The sequence below is a fragment of the Amblyomma maculatum genome, chromosome 1, assembly GCF_055883805.1.
Source record: "Amblyomma maculatum isolate TAMU_Amacu chromosome 1, ASM5588380v1, whole genome shotgun sequence".
Classification (NCBI taxonomy): domain Eukaryota; kingdom Metazoa; phylum Arthropoda; class Arachnida; order Ixodida; family Ixodidae; genus Amblyomma; species Amblyomma maculatum.
The window spans coordinates 404,941,481-404,969,121 of NC_139344.1; the positions used below are offsets into that span (position 1 = coordinate 404,941,481).

Below are 27,641 nucleotides of genomic sequence, written 5' to 3' on the forward strand. Positions count from 1 at the left end.
TGCCAAAGTTACAGACTCCAGGAAATCGAGATTGAAGTCCGAGTCCGTTTGTTCAGTGCTGCTGTCCTGTTCGTGCTGCTCTGATATGGAGCCTTGTAGGTTCGCTTCCGACACCACTGTCGAAACACATGTGGAAGCGCGATCCTTTGGTGGCTTTCTTTTCGGTCTAGAATGCTTCGGTTTTGAAATGTGTGCTGGCAATGAAAGAAAAACCCTTGGTAGAGCGCCTGGTGCCAACATCCATTACCCTCTATCCAAAATTACTTCCTTACCTTGAATAATATACCGACAGGTCTTTAGGACGTCTTCCTCTCTGAAGTGCAGATCACAAACCTTGCATTTCGAAGTCAGTTTTTGATCTTTTCTGTGAAGGGCTTGCTCCCATCTTTTAAATTCGATAGGGTCTTTCGGTGGCGCGAAGAAATGACGGCCTTTCGAGTCTTCATTTCGATACCCACTTTTGCACCCTGGGGCAAAGCAGGTCGGCATGGAAAGTACCGATGTCGCAAAATAAAAATAAAAAGAAAGAATTAAGCCAAAAGCAGCCGACGCGCACTGACTGGCGCGGGCACGTGTTTAAGAAGACCGCTGCCGCCGCGGGGCAGAGAGTGGCGGCGAGGGAGCAAGAGTAGTTTTGCTACAGCCATGTAAGTGCAACGGCAACACGTCGATGGGTTATGTGATACCTTGAGGCGCGGAGTCTTATGCAACCAAACCTCCCCCCATCTGACAACGCCATGGCAACACGGAACAGCTACGTGTGTGCCGGCCGCTCCATGCTTCCGCGCCGCGTGTAGCAGACGACGCGCCCGGCAAGGAGCAAGAGTCAACTGCAGCGCCGCTAGTTCTCGCGACCGCCACTTGGGACACCTCTCCGGGCGGAGCTGTGAAACTGAGTTTGTTCTAGTAACGTTGGTCCGAGGCGTCATTACGAATGCCTTTTGGAATGGAATAGAGCAAGAAACCGTTCAAGATCTCCAGACGAAAATCAGACGCGAACGTTGTGGCACACTAAATCAATCCTAGTGACCTTCGCACAAGGCCCATTTCTGCGGAAATTAATTTACTTTGCAGGTGTACACCTATGTACAGCCATAGCCTCCTTTATGGTACAGCATACCGTTCGAGGCCAGAGGGCGGCACCAACTGCGGCCAAACGGGTCATCGTTACGATGTTTGTCCGTATCGAAAACTATCTAAGTGAACAAAATGTGGCGTTGACCATGCAGCGCACCACGAGGGACTGTGTATCTCCCGTGCATACTGTGCAGTGGTGAAGGCGAAACAACGACACGACCCCGACACAGATATTCTGTTGGACAACCTCGCCGCAGCGAAAGCGCCTCCTGAGAGCCCTCTTCACGACGGACGCGTGAAGACATGACTGACGATAAGCGCACGGGACTCGCGAGAGCTCTTCCAAACTCCAGATAGTCAGGTGGAGGAGATGGCCCGTCTCAAGGAGGAGGTAAGGCACCTACAGCAACACTTCTATCAATCATCCTCGACCTTATTTCCACTATTGCACCCAGATACCAAACCAAATGGACCTGCACCCACCACCCCACGAAACGTAGTAAGACAGCGTCACCGACCCCCTAACTTAATTGGAAGATCGAATAGAGGCAAAATTTCAGGTCAAATTCGAATTCTTCCAGCAAAAAAATGGAAGAACAATTCCAAACCCTAATGGCCCAGCTAGTGACGTGGCTAAACACATTCTGTGACCACCTAACTATTGAAGTAGAAACGATGGTAGAGGCGGCAATTACCAGCATAATGCAGTTGGTTGACGCCAAATTGGCTACACTCCCCCTTCAACCATCCCCCACTCCTCTCTTCCCAATCCCTCCCCCTATCCAACGGCCACTACACCCTCGGTAGTACCCCAAGTGCAGCATGATGGCAGCTCATTCTCCCATTCATAGCGGCAACCACCCACTAATATTCTGGCACAGGAACTGCCAGAGCATTAAGCGAAAGCGGGATACTCTAGTACAACCCATGGCAAGCAACTCATCATCCCCAGACCTTATACTCCTACAAGAAACTCATATAGCCCTCAACCAATGCCTCCTGAAGAACATGCCTGAAGCGTCCCCTATTTCAATGGGTTCACCGATCGCCGCGATGTTGCACGGATTGAACGCTAAGCGGCGCTCAAAAATGACCCTTAGTTTCGGTTGTAATGACTGGAAGACAATGGTGCATGGCACTCAATCCTGCTGTTTTATTACTTTTTTTTTTAGAATTTTGAGGCTAACAATTTTTTTTGATAACGGAAAAAGTATTTTGAATATCTCAGTGTTTAGCAAGTGCTTTGCTTTTACACCGTGCTGAAAATCAACGTTAATACACCATTTTCCGAAAAGAAGCAAGATACTCTGGACTGATAACCCCGCACACGGACCGATGTGCGTGCGTTCGCTGCAGTAGCCCGTGTTAAATACATATTTGCCTTGGTGCAACAAATGGTGCAATGCCGTACGTAACTCCAACGTCATCTGGACAGCACTGCGTGGTCGTAGGATGAGGCAGTACCCAGCGAAAGCGGAAAAATATTGCCGCTAGTTCGTGCGCACGGCATGGTACTCGGAAGTAGGAGTGCGACATGTTTTTGTTGCATCGTTTTCCTGCCAATTCGGAGTTGAATTAACTGTGGTTGGCGTTGATTAAAGAGGAACTCCGGCGGTTATTTCATCATTTTGTGTTTTTAGTTGAATTACATTCCTCGGCATGTTCCGACTCCACACAAAAAACCGTTTTTTGAAATTCTAACAAGTATATTTAAAAAAGAAAAACAGCAAATCCAAACCGAAACTGCTTTCACGGCCAGAAACGACGTCGCACTTGACGAAATGGTGATGTCACACTCAGTATTAGAAAAACACTCGTATGTGCGTTGGATGGTGAAATTAAAGTGCGGAAATCATGACGCACTGCATAAAATGTCTGAGGTAGTTCAATGTAAGCCTCACAATTTCATAATCACGCGAGAAGTGGACAGTAGAGTCTCTAGAAGTATATTTCTAGGGACCCTATGGACTACAGTAGGTCGTGCTATGGACATTTGTGACGTCAGCAACTCAGTGTTGCCATAGGTGTTGCCCGCAGAAATACTCTCAACATAAGCCATGAAAACGGCATATTTTAAAGCCGTGTTGCGCGTGAATGGATTATCGTACGGCGCCCAAATTTTGTAGAATGATTCAGGAGAGTGAGAAGAACTTAAGATAAAATTTTTACTAGAATATTCGAATGTCAAAAAACCTCCGGAGATGCCATTTAATAGGAAAAACTTCGTACCATCCCAGAGCTCACGTGTATGTTCACAGCACTTTGTGGATGGAAAGCGCACGGAAATTAACCCACTGCCGATGCTGGATCTGGGATACGAACGAAAGGTAAGTACGTAGTCAGCAATTGGCGATTTTCTTCCGCGCTGTGATCAAAGTCGTTGGTGTTAAAGCTGATGCAAAGTCAGAATATTAGCGTGTGTACTGTGAAAATGACGGTTCAACCAACTTTAAACAGCACGCAGCAAGTCTGAGCGAAAACCCGGCCTAAGGAACTGCTTATCTCACACCATCAGCCGTTTTAAAAGTTTTTTCGCTAATCAGTCTTTAAACCTTTTACTTTTGTAACGAAGGGTCAGTAGATGATGGACACGTACCGTGACTGCACGACTTTACTGACGCTTGCTGACAGAAGTGATGCCTTTATGGATCGATTACGAGTGACATTTCTTTGCGTTCAGGTGATCCACGGCCGCAGACGCCTGATGCGCGACGACTGCATTCCGCCGGTAGCGAAACGAAATGTGAGCAAGTGTAAGCATAAAGGTTTTGTGACACATGTAAACTTTATTTTCATTTCAGAAACAAGTCAAGGACAGTAATGCACTAGATGAAACATGCGATACACTACAAGTGCCTACACAAAATGTAAGAACCCCTATTTCTTTTCTTCTGCCAGACAGTAAAAATAGCAGCAGAAAAAAAAAAAAAACTAGGTATGATCTAAATATGGTAGCGTAAAACACTTTACTATTGATGTTCATTGTGAAACAAGGTAGGTAGCTTAGCACCACCAGGGCTGAGCTACCTAATGGACAAGCTCACCTTGCAAATGCATGGCCACATTTTTTTTTTTGCAGTTTTGTTTGCCCATGAGCACTGATTAGTGCAGTTCTGCATGTGTGTGGTAGCAACTAGATTTGCCAAGATCATGAATGCTGTAAGCTGCCTGTTCTTACATTTGAAACATGAGCATCTGCTGCTTTCCACCTTGCACTCACCCTTCAACCACTTAGAGCCATTTAGTTGCCAACTGAGTAACAAATTTTCACCTTCAGACTGCTCTTTGTATTGTATAACCCTTAGTAGGAAATGAATTGCTTGTGCATGGATTATTGTGCTGTCTTGACAGCTGCCTCCTAACAGCGAAGAGGTGGTGACACATCTGCTCCCAAACAAGAATACAAGCATGCATGAAGCTGCACACATTAACTCTAACTGTCACACAAGTACAATTAGCGTGCCTTATATTCATATTTTTAGGCCACTGCTTGTACTGCATCTGGAACAGCCGACTTGGCTTTTAGTAGGAATGTAAATGAAGTGGTGTGGTTTTTGTGTTCACATAGAACATTTATCATATTGTAACAACTCATTCATGCACTCTCCTCTCTACAGGTGCCTTCCGACACTGAGGACGCTGCAGATCTTCTCCCAACCTTTAAGAGTAATGTAAGCATTCATGCAGTTGCGAATGTGAACTGAATTGCCCCATAGGCACAATTAGTGTGCCTTGCTTTTATTTTCGGGCTGTAGCTTTTACTGCATCTCGAACAGTTGGAATATAAATGTGCTGGCATGGCCGCTCGATGGAAGCGCACTGGGTGCGGCCTGCTGCGTTGCGCTGCCGTCAATGGGCAAGCGCGTCCTTGGGGAGTTTACAGTTGCGCCCGCTATTTCTGCTGAGGGCGCCACTGTTCGGGGACACGTCACCGCCGGGGTCTCCGGTTCTGAGCGCGCGGTTCGCTTCCTTTCTGGGGGCATTCGCCTCGCGTCTGCGTCGTAAACGCAAACTTTTTTGTGTGCGTGTGTGCAAGCATGTTAACGTTGAGACTGGATGCGTTTGTTTTTAAGGCAAAAGCCATTCTAGGCTCATGGAGCGAAAATCTATGCGCAGAAGCTGTGCCTGTTATCTGTGCGTCACGTCTGTGCACTGGTGTGCGACGCAAAAGCGGACGTGCAAGGAGGGAGATTAGGAATGAAAATGATTGATGGTGATAGGTAATCAATAAAAGTTATAGACATTGATAGAGGTAATGACTAATGCTAATGACTAATAATGGTTAATAATGAGTAAAATGATTTATAATGACCAGTATATCAAACTACGACATGTAATGACCGCAGTGATTAGAAATGAGTAAAAGTGTTCAGCGATGTGTGGTAATGACTATAGATAGACATGACTCATCAACTGTGGCAAATGATGAGAGGCAAATGATAGAAGGGTAGGCTTTCGCCGTCCTCCGCTTAAGAGACATCTAAGAGACCTTCTAATTTTATCTGCTGAGCTCGCTTCAGGCAAACACAGCAGCGAGGAGTGGAAATGCACTCGCTTCCTCTGAAATGAACGCGGCGCTGAGGTTAAAAAGTCCAGATGCTGAAGCATAATGCCCTATCAGCTGCCATTGAATTTGCTACAAGGGATCGCAGATTGGACTTGTTGGTGATTAATTATAGGTTAACTGTGCAAACAACGTGACGCGAACACAGGAGAAGATGACGGCACAACCGCGCTAGTTTTGTCATCCTCTTTTCCTGTGTTCCCGTCACGTTATCTAACCTATTTAGTTATCAGGGAGCTGGCCAGTGAACTAAAATTTTTAATGATGTGTTGTGAAGCAGATGAACACGACGAGGTAGCACCAGAAGCTTCTCTTGCAGGTTATGTTGCGAGGACATATCAGAAAAAGCTACGAAGGGTATTTTTTTTATATAAGCATGCAATTTGTTCTAAATTTTGCCGCGCTAGTATGAGTGGCCTTGCAAGTAAAGGAGCCTGTGCAGACATTTGTTTATACTGTTGAGACTGTTTGAGCCGATGCGATAAAATGAAAAGCCACGTTCCACAGAAAATCTGGCGCCCGCTCTGTCGGCGGAAAGTCGAAAAAAAAAAAACCTCTCTGGTAAGAGGCACTTTAGTTGGTGATATGGCCAGACACCTTTGGCGCAATGAGAACACATGGCATGTTCAATGTGGCAGGAGCTGCCAAACCAGAGAGTCAGTAAAATGTAAGGGTGAAATGGGAATTATTGAAAGCGGGACCCTTAGATCCCAAGTCAGGCTCACTATACTCCTATAGGGCACGTTCGTACGGCTTCGGTAAAGAGGGGCTTTATATAGCTATGTGTAGGGTGCTATTTCATATAATGCGGTGGCTTAAGGCTGCATTCTAATGATGTGCGTCAGAGGCAGCAGTTACTGGATACGGTGAATAGGCAGGTAGCAAAGTGCGGGCACTCTAACGAGGCTCCTCAAGGAGACTTAAAAACCCCAAGTTTTGTTGATCACTACCAGGTTGTTGCTTAATTTATGCGATATTTGGTAATAGTTTTGAGGCGACATGTCAGTCGTTCAAGAGCCTGTTGTAGGAATTATGAGTCAACTGGACCAGTTACAGGTTAATGAAAACCAAGGACAATGGAGGCTTGATGTACCCCGCAAAGGAAAAAAAATCAAGCCTTGTCAGCTTACGAGCACCTTCATTAACATGATGAAGTCTGAAGAGGTCCGGCAAAGTAGCAAGCTGTGTAAACTTTTGGTCTCATCATTGTTTTCTCACTGTACACTGTACCTGCAGCTAATCTATAAAAACAATGATCGTGCCCATGCTAAGGCGCTATGCAATATATCGTTAAGTTGCTGCCCCCAGTGATAGCAAGCTGGGCTGGAAATGTCAACTCAACAGTGGGGCGACTTTATGCCATAAACCTCTCTAAAAAAAAAAAGTTTTCCGTCTGGAAATTGGTAATTTTCTTCCTTTTTTTGTGTGGCCATTAAATAAGCGTACTCGGCTGCTCGCTGAATCTCAGCTGCAGTTGCGCTCTGACGCGTGAACATTCTTGTGATCACAGCTAAGAGTTTCACAACAGCAACACTCGATGCGCATTCTTCCATTGAAAATTACGAACCAGCAAAATTGTATGGGTTTACGAGCAGCCAATAAAAATAGTAATAAAACCTTTCGGCGCATATACATAGCACCTTGAGGCAGACCGGCTCTATCAAGCGCGCTTACTTTGTCTGGTCATGCAAAATGTGGGAAGCCATGACGGATCGAGTTCTGGCGCACAAAGTTTAAGGTCTCCAACTGAGTCGAAGATCCCAGGTTATTTAGATTTAACCTAATAAACATCTTCAAATTTTCACCGTAAAATTTGTCACAATGAGATAGGAAGGTTGGTTACATGTCGCATTTTCACAGAGGTTGCTCATAGTGGGACATTTTTTATTGAATAGTGCTGGCAGCTTAGAACAGGTTGATATCAATTTGTGTATTTGTGACTACTGTGCCGGAGTTCCCGGGATCGAATCCCGGCCTCGGCGGCTGCGTTTAAATGGAGGCGAAACGAAGTGGCGTCCGTGTGCTGTGTGTTGTCAGCGCACGTTAAAGATCCCCAGGTGGTCGAAATTACTCCGTAGCCCTCCACTACGGCTCCCCTTTCTCTCTTTCCACTTTCACTCCCAGCTTCCTCCCTTCCCTTACGGCGCGGTTCAGGTGTCCACAGAGCAAGTGTGACAGATACTGCGCCTTTCCCTTCCTGTGAACCAACCAACCAACCAACCAACCAATGAGTAAATGGTATGAAAATGACACACGGAATTCGCGACATAATTAAGTGGTTATGCATTAGGCTACCATAGCAGCTGAACAGCTTCGAATTGTTCACAGCCGGGTCACATTTTAATGTGACGAACAACTGGATTCGAATCGTAAAACAGCGTGAACAACGGTATAGACAAGAACGAGAAAGACACGGGAACGTCTACCAACTTGCCCAATTGAACATTCTGGATTCGAATGCAACATCACGGTAATGAGCGCTCTCCAATTGATTGGCCTTGAACCACCGTCGCTATAAGTTTTTCGGGGTACACTCCAGTATACATCCTTGCCGAGCAAGTGCTAAGTGCTGACACCCCGCCGCCTGACTACTGTGCCTGAGTTCCCGGGTTCGAACCCGACCGCGGCGGCTGCGTTTCGATGGAGGCGAAACGAAGTGGCGTCCGTGTGCTATGCGATGTCAGCGCACATTAAAGATCCCCAGGCGGTCGAAATTACTCCGTAGCCCTCCACTACGGCTCCTCTTTCCACTTTCATTCCCACCTTCCTCCCTTCCCTTACGGCCCGGTTCGGGCGTCCACAGAGCAAGTGTGACAGTTACTGCACCTTTCCCTTCCTGTGAACCAATTTAACTTAACTTTAACTTAACTCTAGACATGACATCATCATCAGCCTGACTATACCCACTGCAGGGCGAAGACCTCTCCCATATTTCTCCACTTAACCCGATTCTGTGCTAGCTGTATCCACTTGACCCCTGCGAACTTCTTAATCTCATCCGCCCACCTAACTTTCTGCCGCCCCCTGCTACACTTTCCTTCCCTTGGAATCCAGTTTGTTACCCTAAGCGACCATCGGTTATCCTTTCTTCATACTACATGTCCTGCCCATGTCCATTTCTTCTTCTTAATGTCTACTACAATGTCGGTAACTTGTTATTTCTCTGACCCACTCTGCACGCTTCCTATCTCTTAATGTTACCCTTACCATTTTTCGTTCCATAGCCCTCTGGGTTGTCCTCAACTTAAGTAGAACTCTCTTGGTTAGCCTCCACGTTTGAGCGCCATAAGTGAGTACAGGTAAGATGCAAGTGTTATATACTTTCCTCTTTAGCGATACCGGTAAGCTGCTAGACATAATCTGCGAGTGCTTGCCAAATGCGCTCCATCCCAATCTTATTCTTCTTGTTATTTCCTTTTCATGGTCCGGATCTGCGGTTACTACCTGTCCTAAGTAGATATATTCGCCTACTACTCTAGACATGATAGTTTATACTAATTCTTGTTGCCAAATTGTGTGAAGCGGGGCTCTTATATCCCTAAAATAATAGGCTTCTACCACGCCGACGCCTCCCGCAAAGCGCAGTCAGGCGCAGCTCTCTGCGCGCGACTGTCCCCGAACGGTGGCGCCACGGCTGTGGCGACTGGAAGTAGGCACCTCCTGCCGGTTTCGGGCGACGTAGCAGGCCGCACCTAGTGCGCTTCTATCGAGCGGCCGTGGTGGTGGTGTGGTTTCTGTGTTTACATACATGTATCATATTTTAACAACTCATTCTTGCACTCTCCTCTCTACAGGTGCCTTCTGACACTGAGGACGCTGCAGATCTTCCAATCTTCGAGAGTAATGTAAGCATGCATGTAGCTGCAAATGTGAACTGAATTGCCCCACAGGCACAATTATAGTGTGCCTTGTTTTTATTTCCGGGCTGTAGCTTCTACTGCATCTCTAACAGTTTGAATGTAAATGTGGTGGTGTGGTTCCTGTGTTTATATACATGTATCATATCGTAACAACTCATTTTTGCATTGCTCTCTACAGGTGCCTCCATCACAGAGGATACTGCAGATCTGTTCCCAACCTCAGGACAATGTAAGAAAATTCATGTAGCTGCATAGGCTTGAAACAGTACAGTGCGAACAAAAAGCTCACAGTTCCTTTTTCGTGTGTTGACAGGTTACCATTTCAACGAACAATAACCGAAATGTAAGTATGTACTGATGAAAGGCTTAAACCAATCTCATTAACGTTCTATGAATGTGTTAATAGGTTCTGCCATTTGCCACTGATTATACCTGGCACGGCCTGCCCATCAGGAATACAATGACTGTATGTGCGCAGGCACTGAGCCTAGAAACATGTGGATTGTAGGCACATATTCACTAATTTTTCTTCTCAGGATGGTGCTCCTGTTCATCAGACCATTTCAAGCAGTTCATACAGCAGTGAACTAAATGTAAGCTCACATAATTTCCAAGTTTCTCAACCTGGCTGCAAATGAGACAAAAATCACTATCGGTTTCCTTTTCTGAAAGGTGGATGCTGTCTCAGCTGGTATGCTGCTTTCGAATGACGATGACGTGAGTGGGCATACAGGTCTTTTCATACATCTCAACATGTAGCAGATGCTAAATGGGTATATTTTGTGTGCTAACAGGTGGCGGCCGACCAAAGAAACATGCCAGATAAACAAACAAGAAAGGTACTCCTGTTTTAACATTCCCTGAAGCAGAAGTGAGGTTCTGTCCAATCAGATAAAGCAGTCCCAGTTATCCGTACACAAATATTTCGACATGCCCACCAGACAGGGTACGGTTGGAAGGATGAATGCTAGCCGAGACCTCATGCTCGGCAGACATATCCTGCACCTGAAATGGGAACAAACCGGACACACATTAGAAAGTGATCATTATATCATCACTCTAACCATTGAAGGACCACACTGCACGCCAAAGGCATATAAGCATCGTTTGGTGAGCTGGGAAAATATTCCGACGTCAAAACAGCCCTGCTGAAGACCACACAGAATTATGGCTATGGGGGAGACCTCCTTCAGGACCAGGAGAACAATATGCAGATCTTTGATACAAATGAAAAAGTGCCTATGTTAGATGCCAGAATGGCACACTTACTTGAAGCCCACCATAGCTTAGCTAAGCGATATGCCACACAGAAGCACAACCGGATTGAATTGGAAAACATTTATTTTGTCAAAATGCAGATGCAGATGGTCCACTGTAGATGGCCTCCAGTCCATGGCTGGCGGCGACCTTAGTGGCCTACTCGGTGGCCAAAGCTTGAATGCGCGGGTCCGAGCTGACCAGAATAACCTCCCATCGCTCAAGAGAAGGAATTTGTACTAGATCTTCCGGTGGAGGTTCTTTACATTGCCATAGTATGTGATTATGCGTGGCTGTTTCGCCACAACCTGCACGCGGGGTTAAATATCTGGCCACCCAAATTGAAGAACACGGAGCGCAACTGTTCCAGCAGAATTAGACACAAATGTGTGAAGGGCTAAAAGGGAATCTCACCCCAACACATGCATGGCACCTAGTTTGGCACCTTCTGGACCCAACCCAGATCAATACTTACACATGAAGCAGTAGCTAGACCAACCCATCAACACAGACATGACACTGATGCCCTTCTAGCTGCTCTAAAGCATTTGCACACCACCCGGGACAACCGCAATCTCTTCCCCTCCTATGTAGGAGGACGAAATGATGTATTCGATGCTAAAATAACGACATATCAGAAGTATGGACAGCACTTCACAAGCTCAGGAACACAACGCCTGACAAAGACCAGGTTTAAAATGCAGCGCTAAGAAATCTAGATGACAAATCATTGGAGAAACTAAAGGATCTCTACAACAAACAGTGGGAAGAAGGCATACTCCCAGCAGAATGAAAACACTGGAAAGTAATTCTAATACCAAAACCCAACAAGCCGATTTCTTCGGCGAATATGCGCCCAATATCGCTCACCTCCATATTAGGAAAACTCTTTACACAGATTATACTAGGTCAGCTAATTGCATATATGGATGACACGGACCCACACGCCATGGCCGGTTTCAGGCCCCGTCTTCTACTCTAGACGCTATGCTGAAGCTAACATTAGCAGTGCTTGACACACATATACCAATGCATACTAAGGATCCTAGCTAGATTCCAAAAAAGCTTTTGATAATGTACAACACAGCAATCCTACAGGCACTCGCAAACATTCAAACTGGTCCTAGGGTCTACAACTACATAAGAGCCTTCCTCCAGCACAGGGCAGCCACACTTCACATCGACAATCTCCACACCTCACTGTACACACTTGCCAATGTGGGTATGCCGCAAGGCTCCATTCTTTCACCCTTTTTAATCAACATCATCCTTCTGCCTTTAACCACACAACTACAAAAAATCCCTCACCTCGGTCACACCATACATGCCGATGGTATCACACTCTGGACAACATACGGGTCAGATGGTCAAATAGAAGACACTTTACAAACAGCAGCAGATACGGTTACTAAGCTTATCGCAGCAATTAGAGTAGAGTGCTCGTCAGAAATATCGGAATTACTAGTCATACCCCCTAAAGGACAGATCTAAAAAATCCCATAGAAATCCGAATTGAAAGAAGACAGGTACCACAGGCCCATACCATTCGCATTCTAGGAGTATACCTGCAACAGGATGAAAAAAAAAAACGTACACAATTAAGTGGCTCTAAAAGGCCATTGCAAACACCATGCAGCTCATAAGAAGGGTGACAGGACGCGCACATGGGCTCCTAGAGGTGGAAACGCTTCCTAGTGCACGCTTATAACCTCAGCCGATTTCTTTATGCTACACCATACCTGAAACTACCATCCAGTGAGGTCCAGACTCCTTAATTCGGCAAGGAACAAAGGCAGCACTTAAATTGCCGAAAAGCACTAGCAATGAGAGACTGCTCAAACTCAGAGTCCATAACACATGAACTTCGAGAGGCCCACTTACAAGCACAATACTTCAGATTAGCTGCTACAACCGGACAACACATACAGTCAGCTAGGCATCACTATTCCTGCAAACAACGCATCACATTTACGCTTCAATTTGTGCCAAACCGAGGAACATGCACCCCCATTATAACCGAGGCCGCAGGAAGGCGCGTGCGGCAGCGCTCCACAAATGCTACGTGAATGAGCCCGATGCAGTTCCGAGTAGAAGCCGCCTGCGATGAGAATGGAGCCACTGCGGTTGTCCACAACCCCCATATCCCCCCCTCTCCTCCCGCCCTAACTTTCGAGCTTCCTTCAGGCACCACCCCTGAGGAAGCTGGGGAGACTGCTATAGCTATTGCTCTGGCCAACACAGATGCCAGTTACGTACTTAGATTCCAAAACCGGCATTCTAATATATGCAAGGGGCTGGGTTCGTTCCGTGGTGCACAGCCTGCTGTACATCCCCTGGAGGGTTGAGCTCACCTGGGTACCTGAGAATTTGGGAAATCCCGGCAAGAGGCTGCCGACTCCTTAGCCTGAGGGTCTAAAAACCGGGCACAGGCGGCCCTCAAGAGAGATTTCTAAGAGTGTATGCACTTGTTTGCTGGTAGAGGGCACATCGATGAAAACGTCCACAAAAAATTCACTCGGATGGGCTGGGACTGTAATCGCCTACGCTATCGATCCCTTTCAAGAAAGTAATCGTCTACACTGTCAGGTTTCTTTCAAAAGTCGGGGTCAATTACTCAACAGCCAGAAAGTGCAATGCAAACACCTGGGCCACTTCGGAGTTTCATTCATATCTGTAAAGTTGACTATTTCAAGGTAGTAAGTGAGCATCACGTGATTTGCGGACACGCCAGTTTTAAAGACTACCCCGGCCGCTTTACCTGATAGATCCTGCATTTTAAGTTGCTCTATATCACTATGGTCTATAAGTCTGGCTGTAAGCATTCAGACGCAGACTGCTTGTCACGAACCCACATCAATAGGGCACCAAAAAAGGACTGTGACGATACCTTCCTGGTTCGGCGATTGCCAGCAGTTTTCACAACAGCAGCACGCGGATCCAGAGTTGTATATGGCCGATTACCTGGAAGGTCATATCCATTGACCTCCTGCAATGTTCAAGTGTCACTTCTGTCAAAAACCTGAGCTTTTTTTTTTCTGAATTTCATTTAAAGGGGTCATGCCATCTGTGGTCCTCCAATTTATTGCAGTTTTGTATCTTGCAGATAATACTGGGCATTATTTTATTTCTTAAATTTCAGCGCCCTAGACGCATTATTCATTTTCAAATAAGTGACTGACAGCGAAGCTCCTCCCACCGAGAGCGGTCGCCATGTTGAGACGATTGGTGATTTCACTGACACTGCATTTTCTGCTGCTGTGCTGGCGCCGATAAGCTGCTGATTCACTGCTGTGTTTGCGCTTGCTGCAGACTCGCAGACTAGCATGACTCCGAATGGGTGTACTCAGCATGTTTTTGAATACAGGACACAGACTGTAGTGAAACACGGTTAAATTCTTGCCCACATATCCACCTTCAGTGCGACCGCCGCCATCGTCCGTGGCAGCACTGCCCCCACCTCCATAAACACTGCCAAGCCGGCCATGCTTTTCGAGCCTTCTGCAAGCGTCCGTGGCAGTGATACGGCAGATCCCTTGCGCCTGTGTCAGAAAAGCATGCTAAGTTTCATTTTTCTCGCAATAATATTAGGCCCCGGAAAAAGGTATCTAAAATATAAATGCTTTTCAAGAAGTGTCGACCCATATGATGGTAGTTTTTGCTTACAGCCGCATAGCAGCTTCCGCCGGCGCGGCGCCCGTGTGCTTACACCCGAGCTCCCCCAGGTGAAAATTTCTAGTTGGGAATCAGTTGGTCCCAACTCAACTGGTTTTTTGGAAAAATCCCAACTGCAGCTGGTCCCAGTTGCTGCTCGGCACAGCAGCAGGCAGTGGCACCAGCAGTGGTCTCCCCAAATCTGCACAAACAAGGCACCAGAAAGAAACACGCACTTCACAGTGCTGCTTTTCAGGTGCTCCAGTTTCTTTTACTGCATTAGTTTTTGTGCTGTTTGAGGAACCTTAGTCACACTTCACGAAAAAATATTTATTAGAAATTCTGCCAAGCAAACACACAGCTTGCTGGGTTCTCTCAGCAGGAAGTGAGAACAGATACTTCTCTTCAAAGATGGCTCCTTTATTTGCCTTTTACCAGCCGCTCTTTCGTGCGGATTCGATGACATCTTGTATCTTTTCGGTCAAAATCCTGTTGAGGTTCTTGGCCACAGGCTCCACATCTACACCCTTCTTCTGGCCCCAATAGTTGAGTGTGGCTGTAAAGCTTTTATAACCATTGATAAAGTTACATGGATATTAGTTTGGGCATGAAAGAAGGAAATGTCTACTTTTCCAGATGCCCAAAGGGTCAGTGCTTGCACTCATACCGGCTATCCTTTATAATGTAGTCATGCTATTACAAAATTGAGATCCAGGCCAGGCCAAAATTTCCGCTGTACAAATTACGGTTAACCTAGAAGCTAAACAGTTATTTTGGGTAGAAATCAAATCGCTAAATACTGCAGAAAACTACTTTCCTGAGCACGTGCAGTTATCTCCACCTTGGTCTGGCCAACATATCTATAACATCTGCATAGTGAGTTTTCTTGTTTTAATGTGAATTGTGATGACAATCGATAAACAATTTATAGATTAAAGCATACCCAATACAATGTTGAGCTTCTCTGGCGTAAGTGGCTTTTTCGGCTCTTCATTCAAGGCCCTTTTAGTGGGAGTTACTGCTCCCGTCATGCTCAGTGTTGAAAGGTCCTCAGCGCCCCAAATTGCCTGTGCGGCGTCTTTGCAGACTAAAGTGCCCTTTCTATTATTCAAGAGCTTTGTGCCACCTGCTGCACTCATTGTGAAGCTTTTGGCTAGATGAAACTGGGAAAAATTATTATTAGTTTACAAGGTCACCTCAGCATAATTAAACCAAAAGCTATTGCATCACTTGTTAGCACAAATCATGCAATGTAGGGCAAAATTCAAATGTAGATACTGTAGCATTCACTCGTTTTTTTAGTTAACACAGCCTCAAAAGCATGCGCCCTAAGAAATAAAAAAAAATGAAAACAGGAAACTAAGCATGTTTCCTGATATTTGGTCACTTCAAGAAATCTGATCTTGCCTAAATATAGATGTCTTGGCTAAGCATGGCATGCTGAAGCAGCAAAGAAATTGAATTGCCACTCACCGAACCATCTTCCAGGTAGCTAAACTCTGGCATTTCTGATATAAACAGGAATTTTAGACATTATTACTTGGGCTACAGTAGCCACAAAATTCTACACAAGGGCTAACTTACGGGAAGCTGACTGCTGTGGCCCTGCTATGACCGGAACTGCAGGTTGTGCTGCAATGAAAACAATTTCAAATATTATTAACCCCTTCTTGCAATAAAATTTCCATTAAAAGAAACTTACACATAGGAATATCGTCTTCACTCACTCCTATGCAAGAAGGGCCTGCTGTAAAACCAAATTACATCAGCTATATTATTTTGAATTGTTAGCTTCCCTTCCTAGGATGCAAGCCACTTGCATGAAGTTGTGGCTCCACTTGAAACAGATGACAAGCAAGTGTGAATATCTTCTGAAACAAAATGAGTGACCTTACATTTGAAAGGAGACCAAAATCATTTTATGGCCAAGGTGCCTTTCACACAGTCGCAGTGAGTGCAGTAACAAAAGCTCTGCTTATTTGGTGAGACAATATCAGGTACACTGCTCAGGTCACAAATGCGAAGAAAAGACTCCATCAAATTAATTCTAAAGTTGCCTATTCTAAAGTTGCAATGCCAAGGACTGCATTGCAAGAATTGTTTGGCAACATTACAAGAATTTGGAATTTCAGTATTAAAATACAATCACCAGCAAATGGCCGTGAAGGAATCCCTGGGAAAGTATATGCTAGCAATATGGTCCCAGGACTGATTTTCAAGGAAAACTGGATATGACACCCATCTAACTCGAACAACAGTGGCTTAAGATACAAGTCAGCAGGGGCATAACGTGGTGAATATTAAAGCCAAACAGGAGCAGTCGGTTGATATTTGGTGCCCTGAATGTCAGAGAAGTATTTGAAACTGCCATCTGCTATATGAAAGTCTACCACTTCAAGAATCTCTCGTGTTATCCATACCATATACCACTCGCGATAAAGCCAAGAATGGCACATGAAAAATAAGTTGACAATTTAGATCAGGGGTGCAACAGCAGAAATAGAATTTGCAGCAGTTTTTGGAGCAGAAAAATTTTAGTTTGGAGCAGTAAAATCCGTATTTGGAGCAGCTCACAGGAAAAAAAAAACTTGCACTTTGCAGCATGAATTTAAATTTTGGAGCCGTTAACCAGGGAAGAAACCTTACCTTTGGGACAAAAAAAAAAAAAGATTTGGATATTAGACCATATGGATGTGATCCAAAGGAAATCTAGCAAGGGCCACCTATCACAGGTGCTTGGCATATTTCGTTCAGGAATCCGGCGTGTACCTCTTACACGCGTTTTGTACCGCAAGGCGTGGTATCACACACAGAAAAAAAATGTGAGCCATACAACCAAGGAGGTTAATATTTCAAACTTCGTGGCACAAGACAAAAAAGATACAAAAAAGTTGGATAACGTGCTTTTTTTTGCATCTAGTGTGGCTTGACAATCTCAATCAGGGGTTCTTGCTTGCAAGACTCTTAAAGCAATGTTTTACTATTGGCGAAATCCACAGCTTGTGTCGCACTATGGCAGCTCCGGTAGAGCCCAATTCAAAGCTGTGACTGCTATCAGCCTGTGCTTAAAATCGAGTGCAACACACAAAAAAAATTATATATATATATATATATATATATTGATTCAAAAGCAAACAGAAAAAAAAGAAACACAAAATAGCGATCAAAAGAGGAAAGGGCAAATGCAAAAGCAGATACAAAAGCAAGTCGTAAGCAAAGAAAAGTGATGAGCGACCATGTCCTCGGTTGGTGATATACGCTTTCTAGGGGCTGGCAATGACTGTAGTTTTGACTCAATATTTTGATTAAGGGGAGGTGGGCAATGACTCAGGATTTTAGGCTATATCTTTTGTGCACAGAGCAGACTTTACAGTATATCGATGTTCCGGCATCCGTAAATGTTAATTTTGACAGTCTTGGGCTGCACTGCAGTGTTATGGAATTCAAAATCTCGCTCCTGCGCGTTTCCCGACATGCCGACCCCCCTCCATCCCCCCCCCTCAAAAAAAGGTCACGTGCACCACCTCAAGTTATATTATCACCAACAGAAGCTATAACTGATGCATCTCCTACACTATCTGACGGCAGGAAAGTGAGTCTTGAGTCTCTCGACGGGACCGCATAAAAACAAACTTGCTGCATATGAATGGCCCAACAAAATACAAAGAACTTCCAGAAGCCACATAAAAAAAAACTAGATACACCCATTAAATGCGTGCGGTGCTTAAAGCAAGGCATGGAAGTATTACTCCAAAATCCGAAATACTACCACGGCCATTTTTGCAGTGCAACACAGTAGCAGTGGTGCCTCGTTACAAATGGCCCCTTTGCATTAAAGGGATGCTTAACCGCACAAACCATCACCCGTGCATTGAAACATCCTCAAACCGCAACAGTTAAGCGTACTCTGAGTGGAGAAAGCACGTGAATGCTAGAAAGGAAAATATGAGTAGGCGTTAGAACGGCATGACGCCATCTCAAAATAAAAATAAAAGGCCAGTGATGCACGCTGGAGTGTCTGAAACATCGTGACTAGCCATATCACGGTTGCAGAAAGTTGTCCCTGGGCTGCAAACTAGCAGCTGTTTGGCGCATTTTGGTGCAAATTCAACAAATTTTGCGCTTATGGTGCAGAAATATGCTGCTGTATCAAAATGGTTCAATTGGCGTAGCTGTTGCACAAATAATAAAATATGCTGGAATTGAAACAAACCTACCCTGCTTTTTCCACCCAATGTGGCTCTTTCTTCAGGACCACTGTGCTGTGCATCCACTGCATGAAACAAAATGGCACTTTTGCAAACACAGTAATGGAAACCACTGAATCAAATTGAAAAGAGCAGATCATGTACAATCATACACATATGTGGACTGCAAGACGTGGAAAACAGGAGTTCTTGTGCTGTCTACATCTTGTTAGGCTCCATTTGTGTGCGCTTGCACATTGTTTTCAGCAAAACGCAAACATGGCTATCAGTTGGCTCTTTCGAAACAAAAAAGCGTACAAAAATTTGATCACAAGTAAAGATAAATGAAGCAGCATTACGTTGAATCTTTGTTTCCAGGCATCGCTGCAGGCTAGAGACTTGGTCTCTGAGGCCTCTCTTCTAAATCTTTCGCCCTTTTTCATCAAAACTCCTTTTGGCGAAGAGCTTTTTGCAGCTCATTTTTTGAGCACAGCGAATGATCGCTGTTCGAGCTCGATTCACTTGAAATGCGCCTTGTTTTTTTCTTTGGCTGAAAGAAGTCATTCATGATTTGCAATGGTTTATTGCCGGAAACAAATGTTCCTAATAATTAAGCCAGTAGTCACACTCACCGGTTGGCGGCTCTCAGGTACGCGCTGTGTCATTGCTGCTTTGCTCCTGGCACTGCTGAGATGTTTTTTCAGAATATTTTCGTAAGCGTTTTTTTTGGCGGCCATCACCATTTGCTTTTGCCTCTAAAGCATTGGAAAAAGGACATAAAACATGTTATTGTTATGGAATGCAAGCACAATTTTGCTGCAGCCTAAATTTCTCTGCTAAATGTAGACATCCTGCCTGCGATAATGTTAAACTGCCCTAGTCCATTCGCGTGTGACGACCGGAGCTATTGCATAACCGCCTATCAGAGCTGAAAAAGCCTCTTTACATATAAGAGCTGCCGGGGATCGCCTGTTGCCTTCACGGTACGTGCCAAACTGACGCACGATCGAACCAGTTAGTGGGTGAATGCACCAGAGTCGTTTTATTACTATCACCAGTTACTGTTTCGGCGAAACTTGCTGTGTATATAATACGCCTCCATTATGATGCATATATAAGCAGCATGCAAAGCCTTCATGAACCTGGACTACTTTTGCCGCGACTGAAAACGGCTCACTTGCTCACACTCTACCCGGGAAGGGCGTGAAGTTGCCAGTCCCTGATAGATTTAGCGAAAAAAAAAAAAAAACGTGTTCCACGGATATATGCGGCGTAAACATGAAGCTAGGCCCAGGACATGAGGTCTGCTCTCATTATATATGCATTTTCGTGCAAGCCCACCTTCTTTTTTTGAGCTGCCGTCTCTTCATCCTTACTTGAAGGCTCCTCGGCGTCAATTTTCGGCACAGCAAGCCACTTCGACGACATTTGTTGGTCAATATCGTCTTCCGTTTCTGTAATGAAAAGTGAACGTAACATTACAACAGGGTAAAAATTTCGCGTAGTGATAAGACAAATGAAAACAGCTCTTACCTCCTAGCATTAGGACTTGAGCGCTGTATATGCCACTGTGCTCTTCATTGACGGTATCCGTCCAAAACGCCGAGTACAGGGCCCGCTTGTTGAAATCGTGAATGTCCTTCGGGTAAGAATCCGAAATGGCGTTTGCTGCGATGACATGTAGTTTTTTGTCTATATCGTGTACAAATCTGACCAGTGCTTTCATGGCGTAAAAAAGGATACCCCGCGGGGTAGAAATGCCACAACCACGCGCTTTTTTTCCACGTGGGTACAAGAACACACCTGGCACAACGTTCGACAAGCGACTAACTTCGTGACTTCGTTTTGTTCTTCATTTCGGTCACGCGGCAGCTTGCGTCATCTAGCCTAAAGGTTTTGTGTTCTTTAATCTAATTTTTTTTTGTATTTTTCAAAATTCTACTCCTCACGCAACTTTTTTGCCATTTTTAAACTTTAGTTCCGTGATTATAAATTATTCGCGGATACTTTTTGACAGTAAACTCCTGACGCTCCCTCTATGCACTGAACGATAGCCATATCGCTATTATCATCGAGCAGTGGCAGCCATAGAGTTAATACAAAGAGTCTAGAGGGAAAGCTGGGCAGGGAAACAAGCTTCCCACTACCACTGGTTCGTCGCCATCATCAAATTCGTCATTGTGGCCAGCACAGTTTCTGCTCTGCGTCAAAAATGAATAAAGGTTTGAACAAAAGTTTTAAAAACCGCTGCAGATAACACAACTGTAGGAAATTTCTATACATTGTTTTCAAGTTTCAAGCACATTATACGATCTTTCAGGCACCTTCTTGGTCGTAAAGGAATGATGTAGAACGATTGGAAACCATGTTTGCGAGCAGACGTAGCAGACGCCCTTTGAGTTTCGGCTTCAAATTTCAGTTTTCGAGCGCCTCGAGGTCAGACACTTGAAACAACGAGAAGTTTATAACAAACAGGTGCTTGCTCTTTCATGCATCGTGATGGCGCCTTCCTGCGCTGTATGCAAGGCAACAGCTATAAAAGGATCTGGCATATCGCTTCACGTGTAAGCAGACGTGCCACATTTTATGTTTGCAAATTTCATAATAGGTGTTCATAATAACTTTGACAAGGAGAGGTATGCGTGAAAGTCGAAACTATGGACTGCAAGGCGTGTACGTGAACAAAAACTTTCCTGTCTTTGAACTGTTTCTTAAAGGCAATTAAATGACACCAGGTGAGCTGAACATTTTTATTTGCAGCTTTCCTCACAGGAATAAGGAACAGCTGGACAGGTGGCTCAGCGTGACAGGATTACCACCGCCTCGGACTGACCAGAAATTGCTAATCTGCTCACAGCATTTAGGAACTGTCGTCCTACTGTAGTGGCCACACGAGGAGGACTCTGAAGCCTGATGCAGTGCCCAGCATTTTTGTATTGCAAAACCCCCCTGGGAAGTAAGAAACCGAGATTAAAGTTCATTAAACTTAAAATTTAGATAAGTACTTATTGCCGCGATGAAATATACTAATTTCTTTTTTGTAAGTAAATGCAATGTAAATGCTTACAAGCATTTACTTACATTTACCATCTGATCCCTTGCACATTACCTTTTAGAGTAGGTTTACTGCAAAAAATGCTCAGCATGAGAAAGAAAATAAAAACATAATTAAAAGGTTCTGTCAGAAAAAAATAATCACCTCAGTATTTTTATGACTCGTGAATCTGCACACTCTTAAGATAATGAAATAAAGGTTCAAAACAGTTGTGCAAGCATCTGACGGGATGACAGGGGGAAAGCTTAGCCGAAATGATCCTTTCCTTATGATAACACTCGTAGCTCAGGATCTCAATTTGCAGCATATTTGCCCATAATCTTTAGCACAAACATAAACAAAAGTGGTGGAGGTCATTCCTGCAGATATTCTTTCAGGCAAGGTCATCGCCTTTCCAAAACAAATTCCTTAAATGACAGTTGGTGCTGAAGTATCCGAAGCTAAGGTATAATGAATGACCAGTGCCTACAAGCAAGGATATTATTATTTTTTTTTCAGGTTGCCTTTGAGTCCCATCGCAGAGATGCAGCAGTAGGCATTCCACAATCTGCAACACCAAAGAGGAGGCTAAGCGTAAGCAGCACGCAGTGATAGCGCTTGTTCCTACGGTTATTTTCTTTTCCACTTAGGCAACAACAGCGCCTTCTCAAGGTAGTTCCTCCAGCAAGCAGTCACCAGTGAAGCACCCGAGGGTAAGGCACAACCCTGACAACTGGCACAGACAAATAAGGTTGCTTTCTTCCTTTCAGGTGGTCTTTATGCCGCACAGCAGAGATGCAGCAGCAGGCACTCCACAATCTGCAACACCAAGGAGGCGGCTAAGCGTAAGCAGCACGCAGTGATAGCGCTTGTTCCTATGGTTATTTTCTTTTCCACCCAGGCAACAACTACGCCTTCTCAAGGTAGTTCCTCCAGCAAACGGTCACCAGTGAAGCGCCCGACGGTAAGGCACAACAACCCTGACGACTGGCGCAGACAAATAAGGTTGCTTTCTTCCTTTCAGGTGGTCTTTATGCCGCACAGCAGAGATGCAGCAGCAGGCACCCCACAATCTGCAACACCAAGGAGGCGGCTAAGCGTAAGCAGCACGCAGTGATAGCGCTTGTTCCTACGGTTATTTTCTTTTCCACCCAGGCAACAACCCCTTCTCAAGGTAGTTCCTCCTGGATATGCAAATAATGACGATGTAAACACCAAATTTACGCTGCTCGAACTATTGCCCAAAAAATGGTAGGTACCTTCTATACTAGCTTAACTCAAAACATTCATAGTTGGTCCAGGAACAAACCAACAATGCTATTGGTACTATCAAGCCCAGAACAAAAACAACACTTGCTAAGACCAACTGGCCAACTCCTAGTGTTCCTGTTGGGACTAACTGGCCCAGCTAGAACCAGCAGATTCCCAACTAACCCAGTTAGAAATCAGCTGGTGTTGCTGTTGGGACCAGCTGTGCCAGCTGAAACCAGCAAGGTCACTGTTGGGACCAACTGAAACCAGTTGGAAATCAGCTGGTGTTGCTGTTGGGACCAACTAAAATCAGCAGATTCCCAACAGGAAATTTTCACCTGCAGCTAAGGCGTAAGTGAAAGTAATAATTTCCTTCACTACAAAACAGTGGAGTTGAGACGAAGTTTCATGATCGAGTGGCCCTTTTAGTAAAACGCCTCACTGGTCACTTACAAAGTGCTATTTGCTGTGCCTTCAATGCTAAGCAATGCAGGCCTAGCAACGATTAAAAAGCATATGGCCAGATGCCGTACGTCGTCACCCACGCTCGCGGGCTGACAAGGTAAGCGGGCGGTAAGCTTGCGGCATCCTGTGCTGTAAGCCTAATGAGCTTATATTGTCTACTTTCATGATGTGGTTGGAGCTAGACTTGGGCCTGACAACGAACAGTGTAAACAATGTGACATACGAGAGAGGGTACTGGGTACCTCGAAGTAGCGCGCCGCACCTTCACTGCGTTGTCAGGTGACACGAAGATTGTACAAAAGCGCCGTCTGATGGCACTCTATGCGCATTTTGCGTTGCTTTCGAGACGTGTTTCAGTGTAGAGTGTGTACCCCGTTCGAGCTGGCCAGCTCATGGAGCTTTCGTACTGGGCTGCCGACGTGCTCCTGAATCCCACCTACAGGCATCGTTATTGCCTACGTTAAAAGCGCTAACAGGGATCTAAAAGCAGTTTGCGGTTATCATTGTTGGTGGCATGACTGCTGTTTGGTCCGCCATACAGGCGTCGTGCAACTATAGTGCCTAGAGTAGTGTAACCGCGGTTGACGCTGATCGTGCATAGAACATGCAGCAGACGACATGGCGTCGTTTTATGTTGACATCGGCTACGCTGGTGGCCAGATCAGCAAGATGTTCACGAAGAAATGAAAATGCTAATTTAAAAAAAAAGCTGCAGCTCCGATGGAGCTCAAACATTGAGGTTCAGTTGCTTGGCACATTGGGAACAAAGGTCCCAATATAGTCCGACGTAGAGTGAGCGCACGTCGGCGGAAAACCGATGTCTATACTCGACGTAGCGAGCGCAAGCCGGTGCAGCCCAACGTCGCCGATGTGCAAATAGAATAGCTCCTATTTTTCACCGACCGTGCCAGCCACGCATCCCAGCATTCCTCGAACAGAACGAGAAGTAGGTCAGTATGGCGGCCTACTGTGTAGATAGCGGCCGCGCTAACCGCGCCAAAACCATGTAGTAGAAAGGCTGTTGGAAGGAAATTCAGGCGCATCCCTGCATTTACAATAGCAAAAGATTATATTACAGAGATGTAGAAAGAAATAAAAATGCCTGGGAGGCAATCTGTCCGCTAGCTGTGCGGCCTGCACACAGGTGAGTGCTTCGCTGCAGTGTGCGATGCGTCTTGTACTGCTCAAGGAGTAACGATGATGTTTCCCATCTATTCAGTGGAGGAATGTTAAAAACTTTGGAAGCGCCTTCGAGGCCGATATACACGGGAGTCGAAGGAGGTCGAAATGGCTACACGGAGCGACAGCGGGTTCGTGTCCCGCATGACCTGGGAGTTTGTGAAGGCGATGGAGTTTTACAAAAACTGCGGCCGACCAAGAATGTGCGTGTTGTGTGTTGGGTTTTTTGGCACATAGGCAACTAAGGCCATTATGCGCCAAACACGAGGTTGCTGAGCTTCTTTATGAGTGAAAATGAAAAGTGTTTAGAAAACTACAGCTTATTTAGGATCCCTAACTCTTTAAAAAAACTAAAAACAGATGAAATTTCAACAAGTGGGTCGTCTCCTAATAGTAAACAGGGGTGGAATGGGATGTGTTCATTATAGAATGGAGTAAAATATTTTTTTTGTAACTGTTCAAGTTCTGTGCACGAGATCAAAATGTGGTTCATGGTGAGCTCACCACATTTTTCGCATGGTTTTTGCTCTTTTCTCAGTGAGAAATTACATGTCAAGTGTGTATGTCCAATTCGAAGAAGGCACAAAATCACCTCACTGAAGTGTTCCTTCTGTGCACATGATTTCCATTCTACTATGGGTTTTACTATGTGCAGCTTATTTTGCTCTTCATTATTCCATTTTTTCTGCCATTTATCTCTTGGGCGTCTTTGTACTAACACGATACAATCCTTGTAAGGGATGTGTATTTTTTATATTTCCTTATTTCGAGCTTGTGCAGCACATGAGTCGGCTATTTCGTTACCATCAATCCCGACATGGCTAGCAACCCAGCAAAATATTATGGTTTGGCCTTGCGTTGTGATTTTTTCTATGCCGTGAATGATGCTTTCTACTATAGGCTCAACTGCATTTTTAGAATGTAATGCCGTAAGCACACTTAAAGAATCGGTATAGATTATGCTCTTTTCACAGTTCTGTTGCATAATTTTATTTACAGCTACATAGACAGTGTAACATTCTGCAGTAAATATTGAGGCACTGTTAGGTAGCCTAACTACGCTTTCTCTGTTGTCTTGCACAACAGCCATCCAACATAATTTGCTGTTTTTGATCCATCTTTAAAAAGTTCGGTAAAGTTCATATACTTCTCTCATTGTGCTAGGTACTCTTGTAATATGTGTTCGTGTGCTGTTTGATTTTTTCAGAAGACTATCAGCATGAGGTCACATGCAGAGGGAAGGCTGTACCAGGGCGGAAATGGATACCATCTCTGGGCTACATTTGGAAGTGCATCCAGTATTCCTAAATCTTGGCATATTTCTTCAAAGCGGAGTAGTAAAGGCCTCATTGAATGGGGTTTGTTTATGAACAGTGTTCTGGCAGAGTACTCTGTAACTAATGGGAAACAGAGATGCTTTGGTAAAGATCTCATTTTGAGCATGTATGCACATGTAAGCATGCTCCTCCTGTCGGCAAGGGGTGGTTCATTTGTTTCTACATAGATGCTTTTAATGGGGGATGTTCTGTATGCACCACTAGAAAGACGTAAGCCGAGGTTATGTATTGGGTTTAATTGCTTTAGATATGACGACCTTGCAGAGCCATACACAATACAACCATAATCTAAACTGAAGCGTACAACAGAGCGGTAGATGTGTAAAAGGCATGTTTGATTGGATCCCCAGTGCTTCCTTGAAAGAACTTTGAGTATGTTGAGGAACAAGTTTTCTTTTTAAAGTTATTTATGTGAGGCAGGAATGCTAGTTTTTCATCTTTTAAAGGCAAAATATTTTTTCAGGTATAAAGTGGGGTCGATCTGTACACTTCGTTTTTGTGAGAACATCACTGCCACAGTTTTTGTATTTGTTGCTGTATTTGTTGCTGACGTGTTGAAATGTTGGAGGATGTAGAAGCTATCTGGAGATCAACATAATCTGAATACGTAATAAATTTTGGAATTTTTTATAATCGAATTCATTTTCACAACAGAAAGGGTTGCGCTGAAAATACAGCCCCAAGGCACCCCACATTCTTGAATAAAGCTCCTCCGTACCTGAAAAGAGCGGTTAGACATGAAATCTTTAAGGCAGTTCAACAGTCTACCACGTACGCCTAGCTCTGCTAGGTCGCGAAGAATCCCATACCTCCAAGTGATATCGTATGCCTTGTCAAGATCAAAAAAGACGGCAAGACAATGTTGTCTGTGTACAAATGCCTCCCGGATGGCGTTTTCGAGGCAAATTAAATAGTCAATTGTCGAGCAAGATTTTTTAAAATCCACATTGATGAATGTCGAGCAGCTCGTGTGATTCTAGTACAAAATTTAATCTAATTTAAAATTTAAAATAATTTAAAATATTTAAAATACTGTCAAAGGCCTTTGCAAGGCAAACTTTCAAAGCTATGGGCATAACTGCAGGCAGAGGTGGGCAGTTTACCTGGTTTAAGCAATGGGACAATAATGGCTTTTTTCCATGCTTCTGGTAGCTTTCCTAACACCCATTTCGTATTAAAAAGTTCAAGGAGTGCTTTAAGCCGTGAGAAACGGGCGTGGAACAAAAACCAGAAGAAACCGACCACAAGCGTACCGTCGGGACCTACGTTAGAGCCGGCGCCAGACTTGTTACCTGGTAGCTTTCCTAACACCCATACGTATTAAAAAGTTCAAGGAGTGCTTTAAGCCGTGAGAAATGGGCGTGGAACAAAAACCAGAAAAAACTGGCCACAAGTGTACCGTCGGGACCTACGTTAGAGCCGGCACCAGACTTGTTAGATGTGCAGGGAACATCAACCACGCTGCCCGATGGCACCGCAGGTTAAATTTACAGCACGAATTGCATCTCGGATCACAGTACACGTTGAGTTGACGCCACCGCTGCATACTACTTTACGGAGCGGTCGGCGCAGAGTCCGTTCAGTCGGGAAAGTCTGCGACCCAACGTGTTTCACCTCGGCGTTGGCACAGAATGTGATGCCGCTACCGAGATCGTGATAGTGGACATGACAATATAATCGCGCACATGAAGCGTGGAAACTACGATGAGATCGTGAAGACGTGAGCAGTCAGCCGCTGGAGTGTCGAAACGGACCTCAGCTGTAGTTCAGCTCACCGAG

At 44.9% G+C, this 27,641-nt stretch overlaps 2 protein-coding genes and 1 long non-coding RNA gene across 3 annotated transcripts; 2 read left to right on the forward strand and 1 right to left on the reverse strand.

The window, feature by feature from the left end:
• Positions 1–3,134: 3,134 nt before the first annotated feature.
• LOC146208729 (uncharacterized) lies at positions 3,135–22,493 on the forward strand. The gene is made up of 10 exons (XM_084579302.1): positions 3,135–3,404; positions 3,758–3,820; positions 3,879–3,944; positions 4,695–4,748; positions 9,436–9,486; positions 9,680–9,730; positions 9,815–9,844; positions 22,150–22,224; positions 22,281–22,343; positions 22,401–22,493. Exons 1-10 carry the CDS (start codon positions 3,279–3,281, stop codon positions 22,491–22,493), a joined length of 672 nt encoding a protein of 223 aa, XP_084435428.1. The 5' UTR covers positions 3,135–3,278.
• Positions 14,303–15,677, reverse strand: LOC146208730 (uncharacterized). The gene is made up of 3 exons (XM_084597255.1): positions 15,353–15,677; positions 14,845–14,965; positions 14,303–14,654 (listed from the first exon to the last, which is right to left on the reverse strand). The coding sequence occupies exons 1-3, from the start codon at positions 15,546–15,548 to the stop codon at positions 14,303–14,305; spliced, it is 669 nt and encodes a 222-aa protein (XP_084453381.1). The 5' UTR covers positions 15,549–15,677.
• Positions 22,494–22,531: 38 nt separating the features above from the next.
• LOC146208731 (uncharacterized) lies at positions 22,532–27,167 on the forward strand. The gene is made up of 4 exons (XR_014705413.1): positions 22,532–22,594; positions 22,655–22,729; positions 22,786–22,881; positions 25,733–27,167. It is a non-coding gene; the product is annotated as an uncharacterized LOC146208731 (long non-coding RNA).
• Positions 27,168–27,641: the final 474 nt, after the last annotated feature.